This window comes from Aspergillus homomorphus (assembly GCF_003184865.1).
Source record: "Aspergillus homomorphus CBS 101889 unplaced genomic scaffold BO97scaffold_28, whole genome shotgun sequence".
NCBI classification, from domain to species: Eukaryota; Fungi; Ascomycota; class Eurotiomycetes; order Eurotiales; family Aspergillaceae; genus Aspergillus; species Aspergillus homomorphus.
In genome coordinates, this window is record NW_020291914.1 from 288,783 (window position 1) to 307,660 (window position 18,878).

The 18,878-nt window shown below is 52.1% G+C and overlaps 7 protein-coding genes across 7 annotated transcripts; 5 read left to right on the forward strand and 2 right to left on the reverse strand.

Annotated features, from left to right (window-relative positions):
* Window positions 1-2,656: 2,656 nt before the first annotated feature.
* On the reverse strand, window positions 2,657-3,554 carry BO97DRAFT_406870 (F1F0 ATP synthase subunit f). Its single transcript, XM_025695518.1, has 6 exons — window positions 3,507-3,554; window positions 3,362-3,419; window positions 3,276-3,290; window positions 2,984-3,137; window positions 2,861-2,926; window positions 2,657-2,808 (listed from the first exon to the last, which is right to left on the reverse strand). Exons 2-6 carry the CDS (start codon window positions 3,407-3,409, stop codon window positions 2,783-2,785), a joined length of 309 nt encoding a protein of 102 aa, XP_025549779.1. The 5' UTR covers window positions 3,410-3,419; window positions 3,507-3,554; the 3' UTR covers window positions 2,657-2,782.
* A 143-nt stretch (window positions 3,555-3,697) lies between these two features.
* Window positions 3,698-4,827, forward strand: BO97DRAFT_406872 (ETC complex I subunit). The gene is made up of 3 exons (XM_025695519.1): window positions 3,698-3,965; window positions 4,023-4,133; window positions 4,184-4,827. The coding sequence occupies exons 1-3, from the start codon at window positions 3,739-3,741 to the stop codon at window positions 4,491-4,493; spliced, it is 648 nt and encodes a 215-aa protein (XP_025549780.1). The 5' UTR covers window positions 3,698-3,738; the 3' UTR covers window positions 4,494-4,827.
* Window positions 4,828-5,478: 651 nt separating this feature from the next.
* BO97DRAFT_406873 (deoxyhypusine monooxygenase) lies at window positions 5,479-6,789 on the forward strand. Its single transcript, XM_025695520.1, has 2 exons — window positions 5,479-6,107; window positions 6,179-6,789. The coding sequence occupies exons 1-2, from the start codon at window positions 5,617-5,619 to the stop codon at window positions 6,702-6,704; spliced, it is 1,017 nt and encodes a 338-aa protein (XP_025549781.1). The 5' UTR covers window positions 5,479-5,616; the 3' UTR covers window positions 6,705-6,789.
* A 23-nt stretch (window positions 6,790-6,812) lies between these two features.
* BO97DRAFT_426394 (DNA-directed RNA polymerase I core subunit RPA12) lies at window positions 6,813-7,305 on the reverse strand (the record flags this gene model as incomplete). The annotated part of the gene is made up of 3 exons (XM_025697123.1): window positions 6,813-6,831; window positions 6,899-7,130; window positions 7,191-7,305. 3 exons carry the CDS (start codon window positions 7,303-7,305, stop codon window positions 6,813-6,815), a joined length of 366 nt encoding a protein of 121 aa, XP_025549782.1.
* A 239-nt stretch (window positions 7,306-7,544) lies between these two features.
* Window positions 7,545-13,534, forward strand: BO97DRAFT_444595 (putative sister chromatid cohesion protein Mis4). The gene is made up of 5 exons (XM_025698470.1): window positions 7,545-7,853; window positions 7,918-8,107; window positions 8,161-8,297; window positions 8,355-10,362; window positions 10,419-13,534. The coding sequence occupies exons 1-5, from the start codon at window positions 7,691-7,693 to the stop codon at window positions 13,228-13,230; spliced, it is 5,310 nt and encodes a 1,769-aa protein (XP_025549783.1). The 5' UTR covers window positions 7,545-7,690; the 3' UTR covers window positions 13,231-13,534.
* Window positions 13,535-13,785: 251 nt separating this feature from the next.
* BO97DRAFT_406876 (putative NADH-ubiquinone oxidoreductase 64 kDa subunit) lies at window positions 13,786-16,295 on the forward strand. The gene is made up of 4 exons (XM_025695521.1): window positions 13,786-14,802; window positions 14,871-15,211; window positions 15,264-15,414; window positions 15,463-16,295. Exons 1-4 carry the CDS (start codon window positions 13,986-13,988, stop codon window positions 16,209-16,211), a joined length of 2,058 nt encoding a protein of 685 aa, XP_025549784.1. The 5' UTR covers window positions 13,786-13,985; the 3' UTR covers window positions 16,212-16,295.
* Window positions 16,296-16,874: 579 nt separating this feature from the next.
* Window positions 16,875-18,419, forward strand: BO97DRAFT_123991 (putative RING finger domain protein). Its single transcript, XM_025689990.1, has 3 exons — window positions 16,875-17,173; window positions 17,244-17,803; window positions 17,872-18,419. The coding sequence occupies exons 1-3, from the start codon at window positions 17,063-17,065 to the stop codon at window positions 18,311-18,313; spliced, it is 1,113 nt and encodes a 370-aa protein (XP_025549785.1). The 5' UTR covers window positions 16,875-17,062; the 3' UTR covers window positions 18,314-18,419.
* The last annotated feature ends 459 nt before the right edge of the window (window positions 18,420-18,878 follow it).

An 18,878-nucleotide genomic window follows, 5' to 3' on the forward strand; every position in this document is an offset into this window, starting at 1 on the left:
GAGGAATTTTCGAGAACTCAAGAAGGTCAAGGAAGCCCGGAGGAAAGACTACCATATTTATGGTACTATCGCTACTCCGATATGTTTTGGTCAAGTAGCATTGAGAATCACTGCTTGCCCCAGCAAGTGGTATGTCCGAGAGCGCTAAGCAAGTGTGTCCCAATGCCATGACGTTGCGTGGCTTGTTGCAACAGGACAGTCCTTTCAATCGTTCGATTCAACCCAGGGCATGTCGGAGCCTTGCCCGCAGCGACGCCCGGCCGGTGGTCATTTGGAAGCTGCCACTGCGTAGCTTGATAGGCAGACAATTGCACAGTTGCCTAGACGTTCCTGGAGGAAAAGCAAAATAAAAGATAATGGCGTTGACTTGCTGACGCGAATGCCCCGATGCTGCAAGGGAATTAATTACCTGCCAGCTCTATTAACTGTCACCTTGATTTTGTGGGGCGATGATTGGGCAAAGCTACGCAAATCAAGCAAGCTTGATGTCTCTTTATGAGCTCAATTCAGGATTAAAGACTGCCGTTGCAATCTCTAGGAGCGGTGCGACGACATCTAGATCCTTGTGGCACCCAGGCACAAAGGAAGTCGCAAGAAACCGACTTCTTTACATTGCCATTGCATGAGCTCTGCCCATAAATTTGTAGCTTTTACTTACATTGGTGCCTTCAAGGGAAAAATTGACGAAGTGCACGTAGACTAAGAACCGAGATAGTATATCTGAAACTATGCCGTAGCCCGGAAAATCTTCAGAATGAAGGTCTTCATAAGGATTGAAGTGAGGCGTTCGGAACCCGGAATCAAAGTCCTGAGTGCACTGAACCCAAGCGTTGCTTCACTGCCATGTCGTGGGTAAAGATCGGAAGGATGAGAGCAAGGCCACAAGTTCCGGGCTCCTTCAGCTGGGACCTGAAGCACCCCTCTTGGGCAAACGGCACTACTAGCTCTGAGCCTCTGCTGCGCCACTGTAAACTCGTAGAACTGATTAACTTCTGGACCTCCAGGAGTGACTTGAGTCTGGCCATATCAGACCAGCCTGGGGTAAGATCTAGACGGCGGGAGTCAAGACATGCTTACGGTCATAAGGTAAGTCAGGATAAGTAGTGGAGAAGACGGATACTCCAAACTTTCCGTCATCGAACGCCGGACATTTTTTTTCTTTGAAGCTGGATCAGATAGTTTACAAATTCAACTTGGACGTTCTGTTGCAACAAACAATCGACCAACCAAGTGAGATTGTGGAGGGTGTGGCAACAACGAGCTTTGACGGTCAATTACTATTTCTCCTATGAGTTCGTGCCTGCATGAGTAACAGGAAGGAAAATGGTGTGAAGCGCCTCATTCATTGTTTGTGATTTCCCTTCGCGATGTGGAGGAGGCTCTGCTTCTCCCCGGTCAGCCTTTTTCCTTCCCGAATTCAACCGCCCTCCAGAGTCTCTTGTCCTCGCAATTGATTGTCTACGTCGGGTAAGAACAGGGATGATGGATGGATATTGCAGCCCAAGGCAAAAGTTGCGCCAGTCTGAGATGGGCTCCTTCCGCTGGGCTGAGACCTGCACGACATCCAGCCGAGTAATCTGTGGCTGTGCAATGACCTAGGTGATTCCCCTCATCTACAGCACTGCACATGGAACTAGAATCAGTCCCTGACGACATTGTGGCTATGAGACCTTTCATTTAGTTCCAACAGCAGCTATAATACCCTGGTCTGATTCGTTCTCGATTCCAAAATGAAGTTGTCATAGACCACTCCGTACGTCTCGAATGAGAATGGCATACTCGAAAGAAAATTCGGGATGAACCGGAGCAGGCAAGTGAGGCTGGTTGCCAGCCACATCCGTTAAGGTGCTCAATATCAGCAACATCTATCCAAGAGCCATCAATGGCTTAATCTAACCTAGCCCCAGTTATCTTGAGCAATAGCTCCTCTGCCACTTGGACCCCTGTCATCACAGTGGGCAGTCCCATAGCAGCAGATCCCGTAGCTTGCACACCCTCTCTCCCCTGATTAGTTAAAGTAACATAATAACCAGCAGAAGCTCCGACCTTCGTCCCTTAGCACCTCTCTAGATGGCTAAGCATGCAGCTCTAGTCCTCTAGTCCACCACTGCACAGCCTCTTACCAATGTTGGCTTCTCCGAGCGAGAGAGCTACCATGACTTGCACGACCAACAAGTCTCCCTGAAGGTTGCATCGCGTCAAGCTTGGCTAGAGAGCAGTAGAAATGAGATCAGTGATTTAGCGATCTGCGCGCAGCAGGGTACAAGACGAAGATGCGTAATGAGGTAGCATCTGGGTGAGTTCCGTGTAAGATGCTGGACATAGTCATGCTTTTCGGCCTCTGCGTTGCGTGCAACTATGCCCTGGTCGATTGGCTCGGTTTGTGCCGCGACGGCATCTCCGATACTACAATGCTTATGCAGAGCATTCGAGTCCGAGACTAACGCGGGTTGCTCGTTGACTTATATCGTTGTTCCGTACGCGCAGCTTGAGATTGAATGTACATACGCAATCTGGGTTACACGGCGTCGTACGATTTTTGCACTTTCCTCCGTCTACCGAGGCCTTCAATTTAAGCTGTCCATATGAATTGTTTCGAAGACTGTAAATAGGAAGAGTGAGTGGTTTAAGAAGAAGATCAAGGGCAAGGTTCGTTCTTGAAATAGTTTCTCGATTGGAAGATGGTACAATGGCTTGGGATGATGTTCTACATTGTCTTCATTGTAGAGGGTGTGGTATATACACAAATCCTCGCCCGTCCGGTAAATCAAACACTAATCGCTTAGTGGGGGTGGTTCTTGATGTGGCCTGCTCTATTGTTAGCGCTCATGGTCACACAATTTTGAGCCACAAAACGTACGGAGGTGGAAGTAGTAGTCCATGCTGTAGCCGAGGAGGAGGATACCAGCGATAGCGTGGATGAAGGCTGTAAATCGAGAATGTTAGCTTGCTCCATTATGAGTATCCTGCCGTTATCACTTACGAGTAGCGGACTGGTTCTTTCCGGTGAAGTAGCGAGCCTGGTAGCGGCCGATGAGACCGGTGGCCTTGACCTCAGGGGCGGCACCGCGAGGAAGTCTGGCGTAGAAGTTCACAACACGGTCCATGCGGGCAGCATCCTTAGCAGCGCCGATCGCCTTTTTAGTTTGTTAGCTGCGGTGACGAAGAAGGGGTGTGCGGGCTGTTGAGCCGAGGTCACAAAAGCAAGAAAGAGATTGCTCCTGGCGGCAGCGTCTGGGTAGGAGAGCAGACAACGGGGGGACATGGGTTCTCACGTTGGGGGAAGCGATCTAAACAAAGATTAGCACTCATCTTACCATATCGCAATGCTGTTCTCTGGCTGTAGTCGGTCGGGTCTTACCTTGGGAGGGATCAGGGTCGAAAGACCGCGGCGGGCGATGTAGCTCATCTTGAATGATCTATCGAGGGTCGCGTTAGGGAATTCTCCAATCGGTGATAGTAAGGAGAGAATCAACGAGAATGACGTCTCGGAAAAGTCGACTCACCTTGACGCTAGCAGGTTAACTAGGACAATGAATACTGACGGAGAGAAGAGAGAAGTGCCAACAGAAAGCGGGTTGTCGGATGAGCGGTTCCTAACGCAGGGAGCCTCATTATTGCGCTAAGCCTAATTCGGATTTGTCTGAACAACCGGCACTCGCCGCATACCTCACCTTGCAATTGCCTTCCCGCAGCTGCTCCTTCACCTGCCCACTCTACAGACCACATATACCCATCATGTCGCTTGCAAGAGCAGGAAGATTCGCCTGCCTCCGCGCTGGCAGGCTCACCGCGCCCGTCAATGCCCGTTTTGTGTCCACCAGCGACGGCTCCGTCAACACCAGCCCTGCTGATGCCCCGACCATCCCTCACAAAGACAGCTCATTGATCCGCAAGGAGAGCCCTTCGCAGGCAATGGCTCGTCACCAGCCCGATTACGAGGCCACCATTGACCACGGAACCTCGTGAGATCTTTTTCTTGGCGATTCGGAAAATACTGCATCGGCTGACGACGGACTCAGGCAATTCTCCCCCGTGCCCAAGCGCGTCATGGATGGCAGCGAGCCCGGTGACACTGTTGCTGCCGCTGTCCTGTCCGGCGCTCCCACCGATCTGCAGGCTCGTACCGTTCGGTGAGTGATTCGGTCGGTTATCGGTCCTCAGTGCTCTGACCGTGATATAGGATCTACCGCCCTACGAAGCCCGCTACTCAGTCTGGAACCTGGCACGGCCACCACTGGAGAATGGATTGGGATATTTTGCAGAAGGGCCACCGGTGGGAGAACCCTCTGATGGGCTGGCAGTCCTCTGCCGACTGCATGCAGGGCACCCACCTCAAGTTCAAGTCCAAGGAGGATGCCATTCTGTTTGCGCAAAAGCAGGGCTATGAATATTTCGTTCAGGAGCCCAATGAGCGCCGGTTCGTTCCCAAGTCTTACGCCAACAACTTCCTTCACGAGCCGAAGAAGATCAAGCACATCAAGACCAAATAAATTGAGTTTTCTCGGTGTCTCGTGTACATAAGTGCAGGCTTTTGTTCTAGTTCTGAATCATGCTCGGAGGTCATTCACAATGTTTTCAATATTTTCGGAATTCCCTACATATCTTGAGGGTCGGGCGTTGATGGAATATTGGCAAGGGTTTTGCCCAGAAGGCGGCTCGGCTGCTATACCGCCAAGAGGGACCTTCACTACCTATGGATCAGGACGTTCTCTCATGCTATATATGCAACAAGAGGTTGAATCACAAGATCTCTAACCTGACTCCGGGTATATTAGCATTCAAACATGGATCTTATACCCTTTGACATTCAGTAGCATGTCTCAGGCTAAATTCTTCATGATTTTTTCTTGCAGTGATTGTCATTCCCTTGTACCATCAACGAATGCTTCCTTGTGGACTGTGTTCTGGGAGAAGTACTCGATAAGCTTAGTTGTATCGTGTATTTTTACGCTGGAATATCGTCCTGCATACCATGACTCCGTGATGGAACGTTATTTCGACTACTAAATATGGATGCCATTCGAGGAGATCATCACATCAAGTTCAAGAATGAAGTGTTGAATACAATTTTACAGAGCTGACCGTTACAATTGACCTAGCCCACCGTGGCATGAAAAGACGGGTCAAATGCAACGCTGCAATCGTGCAGTTGGAACCACTAGCGCAACCTAATACACTGTATTTTGCGCCTGTGCCAATATTGGTGATAATCTGGGCCAGTATCCGGTATATAGGTCGTCGGCGCATGTACTGTACAGTACATGGTGGTCCTCGCCCCACAAAATCAAAAAGCAAATCGACTTGCGTTCTTTGCCCCAATTTGCGCTTCCCTCAGCGTTCCAACAGAGATAAGATCTGTTCCGCAGCGAGGATGGCGCCTACCGGCACGTTTCGATCCGGGTAGTGGTGGTGGCTTGGAGAGATTTTAAAGCAAAAGACGCCTAGCCCACGGCCACGGCACCCCGCCCCCCCACCTAAAATTTATTATCGGGTGGGTGATAAGATCGAAAAATTGTCCCTCTTCCATGATCGACCATCTCCCCTACTCGCTTGTCCCCTCTACAGTACCTCATTCACTCACGATTACGACCTCAAATAATATTCCTAATCGCCATGTCTTCTGTGGCCAACGATAATCTCGAGGGTGTTGACGAGACCGTCCTCACCCTGCGCAAAGTTCTTACGTCCGAGTCCGAGCCCCTCGCTCGCCGATTCCGCGCCCTTTTCTCCCTCAAGTACCTCGCTTGCCTGCAGCCCCCCAATGAGAAGACCTTGCCGGCCATCCAGGCCATCGCCGCGGGCTTCTCGTCCAAGTCGGCCCTCCTGAAGCATGAGCTCGCCTACTGCCTCGGTCAGACCCGGAACCCCGACTCCGTGTCCTACCTCCAGCAGGTCCTGAAGGACACCGAAGAAGATGCCATGTGCCGCCACGAGGCTGCGGAAGCTCTCGGTGCGCTGGGCTACGAGGATAGTTTGGAGATCCTCAAGGCTCTGAGAGATAATGAGAAGGAACTCGACGTCATCCGCGAAACCTGCGACATCGCGGTTGACCGTATCATTTGGGAGAACTCTGAGGAGAGAAAGGCCGAGAAGCTGAAGCCTAGGTATGTCTACGCGATTTCAGATTGATTCTTCACGTATGTATTCGACGGGCTAATCTTTGGGATATGAACAGTGACTTCACCTCTATCGACCCCGCCCCGCCACTACCCATGGCCACCGAAAAACCTTCCATCCCCGAGCTGGAGAAGACCCTGCTTGACACGAAACTTCCCCTGTTCCAGAGATACCGCGCAATGTTCGCACTGCGCGATCTCGCCTCGCCTCCAGATTTGCCCACGGCCGTCCAGGCGGTCGAAGCGCTGGCCAAGGGCCTCAAAGATCCCTCCGCTCTTTTCCGTCACGAGGTTGCCTTCGTCTTCGGTCAATTGTGTCATCCCGCCTCCGTGCCTTGTCTGACGGAGACTCTCAGCGACCAACAAGAGATGGGTATGGTGCGACACGAAGCCGCCGAAGCTCTCGGCAGCTTGGGCGATGTGGAGGGTGTCGAGGATACATTGAAGAAGTTCTTGAACGACCCGGAGCAGGTGGTAAGGGATAGTATCATCGTGGCGCTTGATATGGCGGAGTTCGAGAAGAGCGGGGAAGTTGAGTACGCCCTGGTGCCAGACTCGGCTGCCCCTGCTGCGGTGTCTGCTTGATTGATGAATTATGCGAACAAAGATATTACAGTGTCGGTAAATAGTTGCTTTCATGCCTCATAGATGTACAAATGCGGGCCAAAAAATAGACGTCATGATTTTCGCTTTTTAGTTGTTCATCGTCTCCCTGTAGAAAGCGGTCAATGATATTGTCCGGGGATGGATGGGCCGGGAGGAAGAGGCATGGTACATACTTGTAACCACAAACACATGTGTAGAAGACTGTACTTCCTTCATCTGCACTGCGCAGTTGCACCGTTGTGAAGTACATTTCCTTTCTACCACACTTGGCGCACGTGTGCTGGGCGAGGGCTTCCGTCCTTCTGTCTTCCGCTGTCAAAGTCTGGACAGCAGATCGCTTGGCTCTGAGGGATGAAGGAAAAGCGCTGGGCTTGGATTCGGATACAATAGTCTGAGGAACGGTATCTGAATGAAAAGAGGCGTGTCAGTGACATGATCATATCTGCCGGCTTTGTCCCGTCTAACCTTTATTTTTGGCTCCGCAGACATCGCAGATTAGGATCTTGCTGGGGTCACCAATTGAGCCATCCAGCAAAGATCCACAGTCCGTGCAGAAGACGAGAGATCCGATGGCCGACATAGTGGGCGAAAATAAGTGCAAAGATGTAAGTTTTGTTGTACGTATTGATCAGTGAGCCTGGCAACTTTTTTTTTCCCGCAGTGAGGAAAGCGGCCTCCGGAAAGATTTCCACTGCACGGGCCACTTTCCCATCGCCCAGCACTACATTAGTCGCGGGCGGTCAGCAGCGGCAGCGGCATGAGAACCGTGCCTGGCATTAATTATTGCATCAGTTTGTCTTGGGATTTGTTGACATCCACTCAGCTGTCAAAGCATCCTTTTTTTTGGGAATGATCCCTCATTCGCTTGACAGATAGCCATGTCTCTGGATGGAGCATGTCTTCCCCCACTGTCTTAACTCTCTCGTCATACCGACCCCTATTCCCCAACTGGGAATACCGCTGTTATGGCTCAAAATTGGCATCCGGCCGTTCAGGTCGTCATCAATGGCCATCCACAAGCGCAACCTGTTGGCCCGGGTGGGCAAGCCCGGGGCTGGAATAGGCCCCTGTTCGTGGAAGAAGCTCTACAGTGCTCCCCTATGTATACTGCACCGGTATTTGGAATAGGTCAGTGTGATATAGATTCTGGGCGACAAAGGAGCTTAAACTGATAGTTACCGTCTCCCTTTAGATTGCATCCTACGCCCTGATGTCGGACGACCCCCCAGTACCACTTCTATCAATCACATCGTTCAGTCTGGTCGCACCACACTGAGCGATCTGAACAATGAAATCCAGTCGGGACGCGCCGAGTCGAATCGCTTGGAGACTTCTCGCGAGTACTTGCAGCAATTGCTGGATGGCGACCAGCTGACGGAATAGTGAGCTCAAAATGACCTTTCATATACAAAATATAAGCTCACTGGGTGCATAGCAAGTTCAAACTGCCACCAGGGATTGGGAGTATGCAGCCGCCATCGTCCACCGAGGTTCACGACCATGTTCCCAGTAGTAATAAGCTTGGTCCCTTTGCTCAAATGATGTTGAATGCCACGGACATTGCATTCAGATGTATGGAACTCGAGCATCCAGTCTTACCTGATACGCTCTCAGACTGACATTGAATAGATCCGACATCAGATGAAATGGATATTTCGCAGAAGCCTACGTCGGGGAATGAACAGATACCTCTCACAAACAAACCAACTCCCGCTCCTCAGGATCGGCCGTCCGCTCAGCCAGGCCAGCTCTCGGTAGTCATTCCCGTGAAACCACTCCCGCCTCATACCGACGATCATGGTGCCTCGAAGAGGCGGAAACTCAATGCAGACGGGCTTGACAATCTTGCATCAATCCGATTGAAAGATCAGAAAGAAGAGGCGGATGCCGCTCTTGTGAAGTTACAGGATCTTTTTCAGGAGATATTTGAAGCGGAGGATCAGCTTGATCCGGGCACAATGTCAGAAGGAACTACTGAGCAATCCAATGCGATTTTCATCGCAGCTCACGCGCTGGACGTGAACGGACTAGTTCTGTCATCAGATGCTCATACGCGGTTGCAAAAGGCCATTAAAAAGGTCATTAGCTTCAATCGGCTTCAGGACATTCCCTCAGAGTATATGAACAGGGCCCAAAAGCTCTGTGAAAAGCCCATCATTGCTGCGCAGTCGCCTCATCTAAGACTAGACGATCCATCAAGTGAATCGGACACTCAAGATTGGCTTAGAAAACTGGATGATATGCACAATGCCTTGTATGCGGTGGGCACGTTGCTGCAAACTATGTCTGGTTCTCAAACGGAGCGAGATCTATGCCCAGAAGACTTGATCGAAGCCATTCCCAATGTCTTCAACCAGGTTTTCGATCACTGCGTTATTCCTGCTGTTCAAGCACGTCCTGGAGGCAAAGATGCGAAGTATTTTGAATTCTTTTCGGCACAGAAACGAGTGCTAGGTGCGCTCATCCAACAGAGCAAGAAGGTACTTGCCCTCTTCGCCGATTTCCTCGCACGCATTGAAGTGTCCGAGGGAACAGTCAATGCGGCCGAATACTTTGCAGCTAAACTCATTTTCGTGGAGAATGCTCACACTGAAAAAGACTCCACTGTCGGCTATCAGAAGTATGAGTCGGTCCGGCGGGGCGCTATGGATGTTCTGGCAAAGATATTCTCGAAGTATCCTGCCCAACGGCCGTATATTCTAGATGAGATCTTGGTTTCTTTGGAGAAACTTCCTTCCACGCGGCAGAGTGCCAGGCAGTTCAAGCTTGCCGATGGCAAAAACATTCAGCTTCTTACTGCATTGGTGATGCAGCTTGTGCAGACGACCGCCTTGGATGTTCCCAGCTCTAAATCATCCAAAATGAAACGTAAGTTGCCAGGGGCAACTGATGAGGACGACGAAGAAGATGAGGAGCTTGTGGGAGACGGTCAAGAAGACGATCACCAGGATTCGGAAGTGTCGTTGGAGCGCCTTGCGACAAAAGTCAATCGCCTATATGATAATGCCGTACGAAGTGCCCAATATATTGTCAAGTTCATCGTACAACGGGCGATGACTTCGACCAAGACTGGAGACCAACCGTATCGGAACATCTTCGACCTTTTCACCGAAGACTTGATTAGCGTTCTTGGTTCAACAGATTGGCCGGCTGCGGAATTACTTCTCCGAATCATGGCGTCTCACATGGTTGGTATTGCTGATCTTGATAAGAGCTCTGCGACCGCGAAGAGCATGGCTCTTGAGCTTCTAGGCTGGATGGGCTCCGCCATCTCTGACCTGATCGCAACCGCTCAGCATCTGCTTCCAGCCATGGAAGAATCAGACAGTGATCTCACCGATGATTTGAGGCAAATGTTTGAGGACTACTCAAATCGCGCTCTACACCCGCAGGACCTCGTTGTAGCGGAGGGTCCGTACCGGATGACTCTTGAGTATCTTATACAAGACCGCAGCGCAGATAATTGGCAGCTCACAAGTGCTCGCGGGTACTTCCTCGCACAATGGGCCAAAACGTTTTGTTCCGTCTACTACAACGCCGAAGGCCAAGATGACCCCGCGGATGATGATTCCAACGATGATTTGGTAGAACTCTTTATGAAATCTATGTCTGATCCGCTGTGGCTTGAAACTAATCGGTAAGTGACTCAAAAGACTGCAGTGAATGCTGAGGACATATTACTGACTCTTCTAGACACTTTGACAACATCCCTACGGCACATGGCCGGTTGGCTTACATCATGACAGTCCTGAATTCGGGTTTCTGCAAAGCTTTCGATACCATTTTAAAAGTTCTGCTCAACTCAATCGCCAGCGACCAGGCCAAAGTTCGAAGCCGGAGTCTGAAAAGTGTTATCTACATGCTTGAGAAGGACCCCAGCCTTCTCGACCGAGACGCTTCTGTCATGCGTGTGATTTTGCGTTGCGCAACGGATGCTTCTCCGATGGTGCGCGACTCTGCGCTGTCTTTGATCGCCAAATGCATGGTCCTGAAGCCGAAGCTCGAGGAGGAAGGCTGCCGAAGCATTTTGGCCTGCGCCGCCGATCCGACTGCAGGTGTGCGGAAGCGGTGCATTGCATTACTGAAGGACATTTATCTCAAAACATCGCGCATCGAGCTAAAGCTTGCTATTGTGGACAGCTTCTTGCAGCGAACGAGTGACTTCGAAGAAAGCGTGGCCACACTGGCTCGCCAAACTTTCGAGGAAATATGGCTCACACCCTTCCACGACCTCATAGACTCTGCTCAAGATGGTTCGAAGCTTAAGGTGGGCCTTGGTGAGCGCGTGACTCTGATCGTTGACCTCGTTCAACGTAGCGACACAGCGCTTGAAACTCTAGGCAACTGTCTTAGAAAGATCATGTCCGATACTTCAAAGTCCGCACCTCTCAATTTCAAGGTGTGTAAGGCAATGGTCTCAACCATGTTTGAGAAACTAGTTGAAGACAATGAGTCCGGCAAAGACTTTCAGCAAGCATTGTTGCAGACTATCACCGTATTCGCGAAAGCTAACGCAAAGCTGTTCCGTCCCGATCAGTTGGAGACGCTGCATCCTTATATTGGACATTTGGCCACGGCGGAGGATCTCTTCCTTTTTCGGTCTGTGGTTGTCATTTATCGTTGTGTCCTACCGTACTTGTCGTCGGCCCATAATACTCTGCTGAAAGAGGTGCAGAACGACCTTTTCAAGAGTGTTGCCAAGCTCGCTCGCTCCGAACTCAACGAAGTCATGGCTTGTCTGTGGACCATCAACGGTGTTCTCAATAATACCGACAGGCTCGTGAAGCTCACAATCTCGGTGCTGAAACCCATTCAACACTACAAGAACATCGATCTCTCGGATAGCACCAACAGTGCCGTGTTGGCTAGAGCCAAGAGCTATATTCGCATCGCTGGATGTGTTGGAAGGCACTGTGATCTCGAAAAATACGAGCCTCATTTTAGAGCAGCCTTTCCATCTTGGAACGGCGGATCAGTAGCGGGCTTGATGGTGGATTCTATGATACCTTTCACCAATTCGAAGCAACCGCTTGAACTAAGGGTTATGTCGCTGGAGAGCTTGGGGTCTATCTGTCAGTCTTGGCCAGCCCAGTTTGGCCGCGAAGGCCCCAGACAGGTCTTGTCCGGTGTGTTCAAGGAAGATAACCCGAGTCTGCAGAACATTGTTCTCAGATCGTTTGCCGACTTCTTTGCAATGCATGAAGGCAAGGCAGAAAAGTCAGTGGTGGCTGCTGCCGAGATTGCAGAACAAGAGAAAGCAACCAGACTAGGAGGATCTCTGAAGGCCAGCGACAACGATGGCGCTGCGGCGTTGATTGCCCAACACTTCCTGCACAGCATGCTTAAGGTTGCGCAATCACGGCAAGACTCCTATGCCTTGACTGCAATTGAGTTGATAGCTAGCATTAACCGTCAAGGCCTAGTGCACCCTAAAGAATGTGCTGGCGTTCTTGTCTCTTTGGAGACGTCTACGGTACCAGCAATCGCCAAGGTGGCAACCGAGACTCATAGGATGCTTCACCAGCAGTACGAATCTATGTTCGAAAGAGAATACATGCGTGCTGTCCAGGAAGCCTTTTACTACCAGCGCGATGTCGTGGGCGATCCCAGCGGCGCATTGAGCCGCCCGTACATTGCGAAACTGGCGCCACTGTTCGAAATCATCAAGATCAGCAACAGTCGCTATCAGAGGAAGTTTCTGTCGAATCTTTGCTCCAAGGTCGATTTCGAATTGAAAAAGCTCAACGCCACCGGTGAGCCGCCCGAGCATCTTTTGCTCGCTCGGTTTGTGGCGCAGAATCTTGCGTTCTTCGACTATGGCCAGCTTGCCGAACTTGTGCCGACTATTGGGTGCATGGAACGCATTGTGTCTGCAACAGGAACTGTTGTAGCTCACTCGATTGAGACGGAAATCTTTCTTTCCAAGCCTGAGGTTCCTGTTGAAGACGGGACGAATTTACCTGTGGCACAAGGCCCAGGAGACATGGCCCCGAAACCGCAGGTCAATCCAGGGACTCTGCGGCTACTGACTACAGCTGCTGCATCGCTAGCGATGCTTTGGGAAGCCCGAACATATCTTCGTCGTCTCTATGGAGTTACGGCGCATGTCCGCGACAAGGAGGCTAAAGCTGGGTCCAAGGAGCTCAACAAGTCGGCTACAAAGGTGCACGGAATTACTGGTGATAAATTCTGGGATGCAATCGCACGGAACATGAACTCGTTGAGCAGTGAAGAGGCCATGATTGAGAAGTGTCGCGAGTTTGCCACTTTGCTTGCCATCGACGACGAATTCAAGGTGGGAGACAACGAAGATGCCGAGGGCGAAGAAGTCACCGACATGGATGATCCGGGAGCTGCATGGGCTTCCGCTGGTAAGCAGAGACCTGCGAAGAGAAAGAACTCGACGTCCGGGCAGAGTCCCGTGAAGCGCCCGCGCGGGCGAAAGAGCGGCTCGGGGAAAAAACGAGCCAGCACCGAACCGGGAGAAGAGCCGGATTGGCATTGACAGTCGTAGCCGAGACCGTTGATCGGATCGGTTTGATGGAAGGAGTGTAACTGAGCTGTTCACATAGTCGGAAGGTTGCATGCATATGAGACCGGTTACTGGCGTTTATGGAAAGACGACTTGCTTTGATATCTGAGCGCTATTTACGAACCCTTATACTTATTCCCATTCTTCTATACCATGAGGCATGCTCACTGGTTTCTTTCGTTTGTTATTCATATATTCATACTCCGGGAATTGTGGCTCATGTACTCATGTACTACGGGTTGGAACTTTTCCTTTTTTTCGGTCAAGTGATCCTAGCATGCTGGGTGTGGACTGACAACATAGATACTTTAAACACTTTACCAGATGCTATCGACAGCCTCCTTCCTCCTGCCTCTGTCTGTATGCTAAGTGTAGATGTAGCTCATAAGATCCATAAAATGAAGACCGGTAATGCCAAGCCGGGCCCTGCAGGCCGAGTGGGTCTGTTCTTAGCGTGCTTGGCTGCCAATGACGTCGCCTGCCACTCACTCTTTTTCGCGTGTCCGGCTCTCTCACCAGTGACGCCAGCCCGTTTTCTTGTTGTGTTCACTTCATCTTCCCTCACTCTCACTCTGCGGTGTAGCTTCGTTGTTGGGTGCTCTTCACTCGCTTTCTTCCTCAATTTATAGTCCCTTCTATCTTTAGGGCCTGGTGCGGGTTAGTGGTTATCGCCCCCGGACTTCTGACTCCGCGGTTCTCGCAGTGTTTCTCTCTCCCCTACCGCTTCCATGAGCGCAGCTTTACTCCGGAGTCGTCCGGACACTTCTGCGCTGCGGAGAGTCGGCCTTCTCTCCCGTCGCTATAACTCCTCCAAGCAACCGGGCTCAATTGGCTTGGTCGCAGCTCGAACCCGGTCGTCTCGACCGAAGCCCACCGCTCAATGTCTGGCGTCGCGTGCGTTCTTCACTCCCGGGTACTCGGCCCGCCATAAATCCACCACAGCACAAGCCGCTGAGGTCGTGCAACGATCCTCCCTTCGCAACATCTTATTCAAATCCTTCGCATACTGTGGCTTCTTCATTGTTATGAGCGGTGCGGCCGTGGTCGCTTTCTTTATCTACGATGCCACCACATACCGCGAGAAGTCCAGCGCCGCCGACGTCCCGGTTTCGGAACTGGCTCTGAACCCCCGACGGGGTGGCCCGAAGAACCTGCCCATTGCGGAGGTCCTCATCAGTGACAATGACTCGGATGATCGATTGGCTTCGAAGGACAAGCCTAGGCTAGTCGTGTTGGGAACGGGCTGGGGCAGCATTGCGCTGCTCAAGCACCTCAACCCGGGTGACTACCACGTCACGGTGGTGTCCCCCACCAACTACTTCTTGTTCACGCCGATGCTGCCGTCCGCGACGGTGGGTACTCTCGGCTTGCGGTCCCTTGTGGAGCCGGTTCGTCGCATCGTGCAGCGGATCAATGGTCATTTCCTCAAGGGACAGGCCGAAGACGTGGAGTTTTCGGAGAAATTGGTCGAGGTGTCTCAGGTGGATGCCAACGGCAAGGAGCATAGGTTCTATCTTCCTTACGATAAGCTGGTGGTCGGAGTTGGTACGTTCTTGTTCTGGCCGAGTTGGAAGCGTGTCCTGCAAACTAACGTTGCACTTTTCCATTTACAGGCTGTGTGACCAACCCCCATGGTGTCAAGGGCCTTGAGCACTGCCACTTCCTCAAGTCCATCGACGACGCTCGCAAAATCAAGAACCAAGTCCTGGAGAATATGGAACTGGCCTGTCTTCCGACCACCAGTGACGAAGAGCGCAAGCGTCTCTTGTCGTTTGTTGTCTGTGGTGGTGGCCCGACCGGCGTGGAGTTCGCTGCTGAGCTGTTCGATCTCTTGAACGAGGATCTCCTTCACTCTTTCCCCAAGATCCTGCGGAATGAAATCTCCGTGCATATCATTCAAAGCCGCAGCCACATCCTCAATACCTACGATGAAGCACTGTCCCGATACGCCGAGGTGGGTTTATGCGTTTTTGCACTTGGATTCTTTGTACTAACGGCCAACCTAGTCTCGATTCGCTCGCGACTACGTGGACGTCTTGACCAATGCTCGAGTCAAGGAAGTCCACGATGACAAGGTCCTCTTCACCCAGACTGAAGACGGCAAAACTGTCACCAAGGAGATTCCCATGGGCTTCTGTCTCTGGTCCACTGGTGTCTGTAAGTATTCCAAAATTGCTATCGATGTATTTTTGACTAACTGGGCAGCCCGCGCTCCTCTTTGCAAACGACTCTCCGACAGACTCGAATCCCAAAATAACAGGCATGCCCTGGAAACTGACTCTCACTTGCGCCTAATTGGCGCACCGTTGGGCGACGTCTACGCGATCGGCGACTGCAGCACGGTGCAGAACAACATCGCCGAGCACATTGTGTCCTTCCTGCGCACCATTGCATGGGAGAAGGGCAAAGACCCGCAGAAGTTGCACCTGACCTTCCGCGAGTGGAAGGAAGTCGCCAATCGCGTCAAGAAGCGTTTCCCTCAGGCTTCGAATCACCTCCGGCGGCTTGACAAACTCTTCGAGCAATACGACAAGGACCACTCGGGCACCCTTGACTTCGGCGAACTCTCTGAATTGCTACACCAGATCGACAACAAGCTGACCTCGCTCCCGGCTACCGCGCAGCGCGCCAACCAGCAGGGTGAGTACCTCGGTCGCAAGTTGACCAAGATCGCAGCCGCGTTGCCGGGTATGCAGGTCAACCAGATTGACTATGGGGATCTGGATGAGGCGGTGTACAAGGCCTTTAAGTATAAGCATCTGGGCAGTTTGGCATACATTAGCAATGCGGCGGTATTTGACTTTGGAGGCATGAACTTCAGTGGCGGCGTGTTGGCGATGTATCTGTGGCGGAGCGTGTACTTCGCCGAGAGTGTGAGCTTCCGGACCAGATGTATGCTGGCCATGGACTGGGCGAAGAGAGCGCTGTTTGGAAGAGATCTTATGAGTTTTTAGTATTATAGTTTTATGAGTTTATTCCCGACCCCCTTCGTCATAGTGGGGGTTAATTTAGATGCATGAATGACCTTAATTCTTCCGCCCACACAATGAATGTTGGATGTATGAGAGGACAAAGATCTAGGAATCTCCGTGAATTCACGCTTTTGCTTATTCCGAAGTGGTACCGAGTAAATCAGAAGGTGTAGGGATCTTCGGAGCTTGAACCATTTAGACTGCGCCACACGATGGTGGCTAACGTCATTCCCGAGTATTCCCTTTGCTTCTTCTTCTTTTACTCAGACTGGGACTTGTTCAGCACACACACTTTCACTTCCTCTTCCCCTCCCCCACCTCCTTTTCTCTTCCTTCTCTTCTCTATCTCGACTCCTTTGAACTTATTTATTTATTGATTGCTTGGTACTTACCCAGGGCTCATTCTGTACTTATCACTCCCAATACATTCCGTCCTTGTGGCTATTTTTTGTGCTGATCGTTCCTTCTCCTGCTCTTTGTACGCCGTCGTCATTGCTCTTGATGTATCTTTAGAAGCGAGCTTTCCTGCGTTTATCCTCCAGGCCGGGCCTGTGACGAACCGAAAGGACTGACAAGAAGCCATGACTGACGCTGCATGACTGGAAGTCGCCGCCAGAGATTCGAGCAAACGAGAGATAATTAGAGATCGCCATCCCCGCCAGACGCCGTTTGCTGGCCCGAATCTGAATTGCGATCATTGATCGATCGGATTCCCTCTCGCTCCTCTCGCTCTTTCTGCTCCTTTCCCTTCGACGTCTCTCTCCTCTACATCGTTTCTTCTACGCTCTCACCACTCTTCTGTTCTTCGAGTCTCCTTGTTCGGCCATCCCACCATGGCCGACGCCGCCGGAGACCGCGTCATGTGTCATGCTTGCGGCGGCGTCTGGCCGCGCAGCGAGCACGGCCTGATTTGTCCGCAATGCCAGTCGGAGTTTACCGAGATCGTACGTCTTCTGCCCGGCTCCCCTCGTCTCATCTATCCAATCTCTCATGTTTTAAATTAACCGGTCCTAGATCGAAATCCCCCCCGACCCCGATGAGGAACCGCCTCTCGTTTCCGACCGTCCTGACTCCGCATCTGCATCCTCCCCCCGATCCGCTGGCTCGCCGCTCAACCCATGGGCTGATCACAACCCCTGGGCTCATCAAGATGATCATGATCGCAACGATGGCGATCATCCCTGGGACTCCGGAAATGGGTTCCGGCATCGCACCTACCGATCCCCGGACGGCCGCTTCACTTTCTCCACGACGACCTACACCCATGGGTTTGGTGGGGGGCAGTCACCGTCTACGCAGGGTAATCCGAATCTCGACCCGTTGATGATGGTGCAGAATATGGACAACATCTTCCGAGGCTTGACGGGCCCCTACCAGCAACGGAACCGTTCGGCGTCTGTGTCTAGCTCTGGGCAAGCCTCCAGCCAAGCCCGGGGGCAGGGACAACGTTTGGGCACCTTCGAGTTCAACATTGATACTGGGAACTCTGCGACGCCTAGCCAGGATGGTGGCTTGCATCCGCGGGACGCCGATGGCCCGCAGCCGATGAACAATCCGCTACGGGCCCTGGGCGAGTAAGTGTTACTCGGTTTTGCGTTCCAGAGGGGACGCCCCGCTGAGCATAGTGCTGATTTGGATACAGTATCCTTGAGCTACTCCGCCCGGATTCAGCTGCGAATACGCAAGCGGGTGGGAACGGAGGTGCACGAATTGTGACGGGGGTCAACCCTTTGGCAATGCTGTCGTCGCTGCTGGCCTTCGATCGTCTCGGTGACGCAGTCTATTCACAAGAGGAGCTCGACAGGGTCATTTCCCAGCTGATTGATCAGAGCGCCAACCGAGGCGCGCCTCCTCCAGCTCCAGCGAGTGCAATCCAATCCCTGCCCAAGAAGAAGGTTGACGAGGAGATGCTGGGTCATGAGGGCCGAGCAGAATGCTCGATTTGTATGGATAATGTAGAGGTAGGAACTGAAGTGACTGTGCTTCCCTGCAAGCACTGGTTTCATTATAGTTGCATCGAGCTTTGGCTCAATCAACACAACACTTGTCCCCATTGCCGACGGGGAATTGATTCTCCTCCGTGAGTCATCCGCCTCGTCTTCTGGGTCATGGCTCCGCTAACTCTCTGTCTCTAGGACTGAAGGCACCAGCGATAACCCGGTGGTCGTGGGCGATAGCCCTGAGCCTGTTTCGCGACGCACAAGCGGCGCTGTGGCAGACCCCGGTGGATCGTCGCAGCCTGCGGCGGGCACTCGACTTGAACGATCACCATCGTCTTGGAGCGCGCAGTCATTTTCATCCTGGTCTGCTTCGTCCCCTGGACCCAGCTCCGAGGGACCTGCTCAGGGACAGAGTCAGGGTCAGGCTCAAGGCCAGGCTCAAGCTCAGGGACAGGGCCAGGATCAAAGCCAGGGTCAAAGCCAGGGTCAAAGCCAGGAACAAGGCCAGGGCGAGAATCAAGGACAAGAGCATCGACGGAATAGCCGTGGTGGAGGATCCAGCACTAGCTCTGGATTTACTGATTGGGTACGCAGTCGATTGGGAGGCGGGGGGAGCAGCAGCTGAATCGGAGATTTCGTATAGACTTGGGTTTGGCCAGCTGGTCAGCAGGTTGAGGATACGACGCGACGCGACGACCTAGCTTGTTAC